We start from the raw sequence: 8,832 nt of genomic DNA, 5'->3' as shown, positions 1-8,832 counted from the left end.
TCAAAGATTTAAGACTCCAGGAGTTCAAATTTAAAGACTTAATTCCCATATGGAAAAATTGCCAAAGCTGATGGGAGTCTCACCCCCACCCACAACTTGAAGGATCAGGGCCAGAGCCTACTGAGTAGTTTTGGGACACTGAGATGAAAGGTGCTGCCTGAGTATTAGGAGCACGATGCTGCTGCTAGACAGCTCCCGATATGGCATCTCAAAGAGCAAGGAATACAATCAAACTGCACTGGCAAGTCACTTACAGTCTCCTTTATTTCTTAAATGTAAGGAGAGGTACACAGTGGGTTGATAAATGAGGACAATTAAGCAACAATGATAGTATGGAAATGAATTATATTACAACAAAAAGTAAAGCCAGCTTTGTAGACCAAATTCTCTTCTCAGTCTGGAGGGGTGATGTGCTTAGCAGTCACACTGAGAAGCCAAAAATCTGGATTTTCACCCGATATGCCACTGATTTGCTTTGTCCTTTGGGCAAGTCAGCACAGCGCTGCACGACTCACCTGCCCCATCAAAAAGGGAAGAACATCCTACTCACACGTGTGCTTGAAAAACTTTGAGATGTCATGGGTGAAAGGCTTTCACCCACTGTTGAGTAGTGTCACTATAAGGAGTCACAGGAGTAACTAAGAGAAAAATGTGGCCCCATACATAGTTTTGGAGGCATTTACTATCGTGCTTATTGCTCTAGGCTTATTACAGTAACAGGTTTTTCTGGTTGATTAAACCATGTTTGACTTAAACGACGATGGTTTCCTATGAAGAATAAAAAAAATAATAAAAAATATGTGCAAAACCAACTCCACAAGAAGCTGAACACTGCACTATATGACCCCAAGGACGGGGGAGATGCCTAGTGGAAAAGTCACAGACTCCAAAGGCAGAAGAGACCATCCTCGGATGTCGATTTTCCTACACAACCCATGCCAGACAATGCTGCCTCTCACTCTTGTCTGAGTGAGAGCACTGCTTTAAAAGAAAATATCCAGTCTTGATGTAGAGAGCTGGTGTGATAGAGACTCCTCCATGTCTACAGGTAATTTGTCTAATGCTTAATTATTCAGCTTATCTCATAAACCAAGCCTTGGGCTTGTCACTTCTAATGCCTTTTGTGTTTTAGATTAAAATCTTAAAAGACACTTCCCTAACTTGCAGTTTCTCTCATATGATCAGGCTTCTCTTCTTTATTTTTTTTTAATAAAACCCCCTAAACATTGTAAATTAGATCTCAAAACAATCAAAGAGCATGAAGAAATTCAAAATAAACACATCGCTTTTCTCATGCTGACCATATTTTTTTTCCCCCTTACAGAATATCTCTAGTGTTGCATTTCTCTAGAGGGAAATACATCAGACAAACTCTAATTATTCTTTTTAAAGGGAAGGCAGTTTATAAATTACTTTGGTTTCAGATCTCTAGCACCGATTCACCTTGCTTTGGATTGCAGCTCCACACCTGATACTATAACGAGCAATGTCGTTAACTTAGGGCTTACCAAACTCACATTGAAGTAAATAGAAAGGCTTCAGTGGGAGTTAGCTCAAATCTTTCAGGTTTAGTCAAACATAGCTCTTGCGTAGGCTTTTATATGCCACACATTTCAGGAGTGTCGGTTGTAGCTGTGTTGGTCTAAGGACATAGGCAGACAAGGTTCTTTGGGTACATCCGATATCTTTTATTAGACCAGCTCACAAATTGAGTTGATCTAATAAAAGATATTGGATTTACCCAAAGAACCATGTCTGCATAAGCCAAGCATGGAATTTTTCCTCTCCCCGAAGTAATGAACAGTGCAGATGCAGCACCTCATTTCCGTGCACAAAAACACTGTGGGCCATATATTCAGCTGGCACAGATCGGCACTGAAATACAGGCAGCTTTGCTCCTTTATGCCAGCTGAGAAACTAGCTTCAGGTTCCTCCATGTTCTAGCAGCACGTTGCCTCCACCCGTCTGAATACTAACACATACTAAGAGAACTGAGGAACGAACACTGCCTGCCTTTGTGGGAAGACGATCCACATTTCACTGGTAGCCTCCTACCTGCTGAAAGCCACCTGGGCAAGACCTACATTACGGAGGAGTTTTATCATCCCACCTGTTAGGGTCTAGATGAGAACAGATCTCTGACATGGGACTCATCACCGGAGCAGCACCATTAATAGAAACATCCTAATCTACAGTTACACCAGGCAGCACATCTCAGCCACAAGAGTCAACTATGTAATTCCTGGTGAAAAATGTTAAGTTATAAATGAATCCAAACCCTGTTGTTTTAGCACCTGTAGAAGGACTGCTCAGCTGCTTCAGATTACTCCTTCTTGGAAGCGCCTATTCATGTTAAATTTGGCAACTCTTCAATTAAGATCTCACCAGCTCGTGCAAAAGTTAATCTCCCCTCCCACAAGAGCTTTTCTAGTCTCTTTCCCCCCCTTTCCAAATCACTGATCTCACCAGGTGCCTTATTCTTTTATCTGTATTCACTCTCCTTCCTATAGAAGAGACTCCCTGCTTTTTATGTCCAATTAAGATCATGACAATGTCATCTTCATTAGGCTAATCCCAGGATTTGTTCTCTCTTTCTCTGGTGCCAAATGACTATGCAGTGCTAGAAATAAAGAAAGAGAAGTCATTATAGGTCCCATAGCCTATAGAACCGTTAACAATAACAATCAGTCATTTATGAACACATTTCATAGGAGAAAATGCACTTGGGAGTAACAAGGGCAAAAGGACTCAATCAGCATGAATATTTGTGAACTAAAATACCCTTTATGGCAGCTTTCTTATCCAGGTGGAGATCATAAATCATGGGGGAAAGATTGTGCTTTCCCTGCTCCGAATGCAAAACTGCAAACAGCAGAAAACACGGATTCCAGGAATCAAAAATACAAGTCCTGTTTTTTGCATGAAGCCCTCTGGAAAATTCTTGCTTCCAAAAAATGGAGTCAATCTGGGACCAGCTGGCATTTACCATGACCCTTCTTTAAGGTCGCTGCTGTAAACTGCTTCTTTGTTTGGAAACAAAAGCTTACAGTCCATAAAAATTCTAATTACCCTAGCAGGGACTTCCATTTCTCTGCCACCAGATGACTGGAGAACTGGGAAGCATTCAGTATAAAAATATTAGGGTTATTATTATAACGAACTCAATGAGACATGCATTTCTCAGGATGCCAAGGGAATTGTAGGAGTGCAAAGCTTATCAAGGGTCTCTGAATCAAGGGGGAAACAGGTCCACTAAAGCTTCAATTCAGCATCTATTTAGTATAGTCCTGCCAGCACTTTGCATTCGTTCATGCCTGCAACACGCATTTAAGGATCAGTGAATTGTTATCCTGGGATGCAGAGACAACTACAGGGTCTGAGGTCAGACCTGGAGTCTGCAGCAAAGCTAGGAACACAACTTAGCTCTCCTGACACCCGGTCCAGTGTCTTAGTCACAACTTAGGATGTGATGAACTTAGGATGTGATGAGTCCTGTGTCAGAGAACCACTCTCCTGCCCTTGAAAAGTCACAATAACTTAAATTGCTCTCTTCCATTTCCAGCTACTGCCTTTCTGCAGAGTGTTTCATGTGCAAGAGCCAATGCATACACTTCATCGGGCCACTGACAGACAAAAGTGAATATGCAAAGGAGCTAAAGCAGCTAATGAGTTCCTCACTGGTGCCCAAGAGGAGAATGCCCTCGCGTGACTCCTGCTGCTGAAACCAGCACAAGAATGACCCCCGCCCCCACTGCCTATGGGGTGTAGATATGGCTATTTTTAATAGCACTTTGGCGACATTAAACAGGCTGTCCCACCTGGGTCTCTTTCTCTCTGGCCTTTGACTCAGTAAAAGCCACACCTGATGTGTGCTCTTGTAGCAGGACAGCAATACATGGCCCCATGGGCCCAGCTTTCTCACTGAATACAAATAAAGCTACCTTTCAGTCAACAGACATGCTGGATTTTAATGCTCCCCTTTCAGTCTCCTCCACCGTAGGGAGACGGCCTTGAGGAGAGGCTCATTATGAAGGTCTTCTGCTCTGCCAGCACTGGGGAACCTTTTTAGCGTTATTCAGTTCAACCGTGTGCTATGTTCAAGACCACGTACCGCTTCTGCCCCGAGATGCTGGTGGATCAAACATCACAGGAACAGGTCCAGCTGGCCACAGTGCCGTTCAGACCCAATGCTTCTTTCGCTACCGGGCAAGGGAGAAACTAGTTGGGAGCAGCACATCTCAGGAAAGCTCCTAGGACCAACAGATCCCCACATGGCAGTCCAGGCAGAGAGGAGAAACGTCCCTCCCTGTGCAGCCCTGCACAAGTCACTGAGGGTTTATTCCTTCCTCAGACGCATCAGGTGCCCACTAATGCCTGAGCTTGAGTCCCAGGCAATGGTTTGATCCCTTGTGACAAAACCACTACTTCTATGCTGTCTCCCTAGACTTCCAATCTGGCCCTTCCTTTCATTTTCTTTGTCTTTAAATGGACTGGAGGAATGCATTTTGAAATGGGCTCAGCCTGATCTCTCAAACTGCAGAGCAAAACTCCGTGTGGCCATGTTTTTGTACAAGCTTTCTCAACCAACTCTGTCCAGGCTGAAAGACTTCATTGTTTGCCTCCCCCCCAGACACTAGGAGGGCTGAAAAATGCCCTTTGCTTTGGGCACCTGCACACGGGGAGACGCAGCTGAGACACAGAAAGCAAAATTCTGCAAACTGTACAGATGCTTTTGCAGACGTGATCCTGAGTGTCAGGGCAAACAGGCACCGATGCCTCTTCTGAATCCATGCCCCTCTGGTTTCTCCTGGGGCATAATATGAACCTGGCACCCCATGCTGACCTGCCTGGGGTTACACACACAACGTCTTTTTTGCTCAAATTCAGATTGGCGCTCAGAGGAAAGGTGGGGAGCCCACAATGTCTTTTCTAGTCCCCGTATCAGAGCACAGATTCATTTCTTTCTCCTTAAGCTGTTTTGCAGCCCAGAAGTCAAATGAAATATTTAAGCTCCTCTGGAGTTTAAGAGGAAGTCACCCCTGCTCACACATGGGTCTGTACAAGCTGCATTAAGCAATTTGGATTGGCAAGTAAAAGTCCCAGCCTTTGACTCACACACACATGGAAGAGAGGGAGAAAGACATTAGCTGTGATTGCCTGAGACTCTGCCATTGTGATTGAAAAACCAGTGCTTCCTCCTGCACCTGTGAGGATGTGGCTTGGGTTTCCAATCAAGCTCAGCCAAAGGCAAGCTGATAATGGCTGGCTGCTTTCCCAGGGGAACCAGAGGCTCTGTCCCCACAGGCCCCGGGGTCTGCACACACGGAGCAGGCTGCAGGAGCAGAGTTCGTGTGAAAATAAGGGCAGTCATCACAGGTCCTTCTATGAGGCCAGGATGGGCTCTGCACAGGGGGCCAGGATGACTGACTGGAAGGTTAGACACTGCCCTGCTACATCACATCAAGGTGCATCCCCTCCCCACTTCTGCCATTCAGTTAATGCTTCAACTAAGATGCTGCATTTATTTCCCTGGGGAAATTATTCTGCTGTAATGAGACTGCCACCAGCAAAGAGAGGTGCAAACACTTTGAGCTGGCCATTTTCCTTTCCACCCTTATTTAGGCCTGAAAAACTTCTCCATCCTTGCTTCGATATCAATGCTCCCCTGGCACTGAACAGGGACTGCCACACAGCCACGGGGTCAATGCTCTGGGTGTGCGATTGGGGACTGCTTGAGTTGCTGCTAAACAGCAGCTCAGCAATAGAAAGCGAAGTCATTTGGGGGTGGAGGTAAATGGGGAGGGGGGCTCTTGGGCCTGATGACACTCCTATTAAAGTCTAGGAGCTTTACCACAGACATCTGCAGGTGGCTTTAGATCAGCCCGCAGTTAAGGTGTGCTACCGAGCCAGGCTGGCCTCTCACAGTGCATGGTTTTGCATGGGGCAGGACTTCATCCTTGTCCTACCTCAGCTTTTTTCTGGTTTTCCCAGTGACCTGGCAGCCCCTGCAGGCCATGCTCCCGCACCCCGAATCTGCAGCCAGGCTGGTTCTAGAGAGGCAAGAGCTATGACAGCAAGGCAATACCACATCGTGGTGAGGCAATACCGTATCATGACTCACGCTCCAATTGTCCTTCTGCAAGACCAAGTGCATAGCCCGTGACCCCTACTCCCACATAACCGCCAGCCACAGGCTTCAGAACCTCATACTGCAACTTCCCAGGGAAAACGCAACACACCGCCTATTAACCACAACCCCAGCCATGAAGCAGAGGCCAGAAGCCACATTACCACTCTTCATGACTGCCCCACACAACCCTTTGCACAATTCCCTGTCCACAATCTGCTAGACTCTTAGATGCTTGGGTCAGAAGGGACCTCAGTAGATCATTAAGTCCGACCTCCTGTCCTGGGCAGGAAAGAGTGCTGGGGTAAATACCCTGGGGTAGATATCCCAGCTCTACCCCATTCAAGCTCCCAGTGCTAGTGACTACATACACAGCATGCAACTCAGACAGGCCCCAAGGCTCCCGGTACACTACTCAGCTCCCCTGCCCCTGTGATAAGCCAGTAGGGTCAGGGCAGGTTACCTCCTCATACCTGCAACAGGGGAAGCCTGTTTCACGTGACAAGTGTCACGGTGCACGCACTGCTAAGGGGCAGAGAAGCACAGCTGCCGAGGTGAGAATGTCTTTGCAACGCAGAGGGATGGGCACACGGATGGATGTGAAGCAAGGGCAGAATTGAGGCAGCCGCCTCTAACATTCGCTGACTTCCCTGCCCTCACTCGCTTGGGTTTTAACACTGAGCACTTGACTTCCAAATACCTGTTTGCATTTTTAAATTTTCCAACTCACAGGCTTTTTTAGTAACTCCAGGGTTCTAAGCTGATTGCTTGAAATCAATAGCTCTCCATTTATCACTTCCTATCTCAGCCAAGGCTTCCTCAGGGATCTTTGCCGTTGGCAATACCTGGGTACACCACAGCACATGAAGACAAACCAAGCACCAGACCCACTCAGTGTGAACCTACTTAGCCCATTCTGTACCAATCCTGTGGCATGAGTTCCCTGGGAAACTTCTGCCAAAAGTCGGACTAGATGATCTCCTGAGGTTCCTTCCTCTGTGATTTCTATGAAACACACCCAGGACAGCAGCTGTCAAGTGATCTCCACCATGCAACAAGACCCAGCTTGAAACCTGAAATCCCAACCCAACAAGCTGTTTATTTGAAAAGGGTTTCTCTGCCCATATCCTCTGCTGGCTCAGGCATCTGCTTCTGAATGTGGAGCCAAAGTCCACTTCAGCTCCCTCAACTCTCCCCATTCCTGGTAACCAGCACAAAGAAATGTGCTGTAGCCCACTTGGGAAAGTGGCTCCCTATGCCCTGGAGCCCTTCAGAATCTGATCCCCCACCTACAGGACTGCCCAGTCTTGCAGAAAAGTAAGAAAAGCCCCCACTGGAGCAACAGCTTGATAACAATTCAGCAGGTTGAAGTTGCAGAAGTCTAAGTAACTTTCCAGCATAAGTTGCACGGACTGTCACCAGACACCAGGCTTCTCAGTCACACTGGTGCTTTTGCAAATCCCACCCAGAGAGTCCAAGTTTGGCCTCAATTGTTCATATTAAGCTTAATTCAGCCTCCATTGCTGCCCCTCTTACACCCAGAGGTCATGCCTTGGCCTGGAGTTGGTATTTCTCCTCCCTGATCCATCCTGCAGAGGTGAGACCTACTGCACTGAGCTCACTCCAGGGGCCTACACAGCAAAACCGAGGTGCACAAACACATCCATGACAGCCAGCATCAGCCACAACAGCAGCCAAAACACTGGGTTGAGCCAAAGCTCAGACCACGAGCACTTCACTGCTTTCATTCCCCAAACAGAGAACTACACTGCAGATCCCAGAGGACTGGCCTAGTACACGACAAGCTTTCTGGTTTCGCTCTGACTCATGCTGACTTCAAGGATCTCCAACCCCACTGATTTCAAAAGAAGCCATATCTGCTCATACCAGGGCTGGATTTAGTCTGCAGTAAAATAAAAGGGTGGGAGAGTGAGTGTAGTGGGATAAGTAGGGGGTTAAGCACAGGAATGTCCAGGAGAAAATCCCAGCACTGCCACTTGTCCCCTTGAAGACCCTGGGAATTGGCTGAGCCTTGTGCCTTAGTTTCCCTGTTTGCAAAATGAGGAGAGTACTCATTTAACTCCTGTTAGCGATGCCAGGCTGACTCAGCTGTGCGTACTCCCCCTCCCTTGTATAGTGTTGAGTGTCTTTGTTGTTTCTCCTGGTTTACGCCAGCGTAAGGGAGAGCAGAGAGTAAGGGAGGCCACAATCAGGTCCTCGGTTATTTGCTGTGAAACACACTGCATGGAAAAGTACCTGATACAACGATGGCTCGGGGCCGTGGTGCAGGTTGGATTTATTGAAAGCTGCTACACGTCTGCTGATTCAGCTCGTAAAGCCATTGATGCAAAGGAACAAAGAAATCAGGAAGAAGGTAGGAAAAGAAAAGAGAAAAAAAAAAAAGCCACCCAAATCCACCCTACAATCACCTACAAAACATGGCCTAACTCTTTCTGCAAGCATCTGCAAATGACTCTGTGCCCAACAGGGAAAAGCCTATATAAAAGCCCAACGGTAACTGGAAGGAGGTTGTAATAAGAAAATGCATCTCTTGTCTAGTTCTTTATTTTTGATTGCAGCTTCTGGTCCAGCCAGCAGCTCTGGGGTATCTTCATTTACAGTATTCCTTCCGGAAATCTGTGAGCAAAGAGGCATGGAGGTTACTGTCTGCACAGGGGTTTAATATCCGTCAAATAAGCCCACTG

At 46.8% G+C, this 8,832-nt stretch overlaps 1 protein-coding gene across 1 annotated transcript in view; it reads right to left on the bottom strand.

The window, feature by feature from the left end:
* Positions 1–246: 246 nt before the first annotated feature.
* MXRA8 (matrix remodeling associated 8) overlaps positions 247–8,832 on the bottom strand; it is a 40,061-nt gene continuing 31,475 nt past the window's right edge. The window contains exon 10 of the mRNA XM_090024163.1: positions 247–8,764. Within this exon, the coding sequence (XP_089880289.1) occupies positions 8,739–8,764 (26 nt within the window). The 3' untranslated portion in view covers positions 247–8,738. The remainder of the gene's footprint in view (positions 8,765–8,832) is intronic.

This window comes from Crocodylus siamensis, chromosome 12, assembly GCF_052110815.1.
Source record: "Crocodylus siamensis isolate JL-2025a chromosome 12, ASM5211081v1, whole genome shotgun sequence".
Lineage (NCBI taxonomy): Eukaryota > Metazoa > Chordata > Crocodylia > Crocodylidae > Crocodylus > Crocodylus siamensis.
Note: the sequence above shows the minus strand (reverse complement) of the source record. Positions and strands in the feature narration are given on the sequence as shown.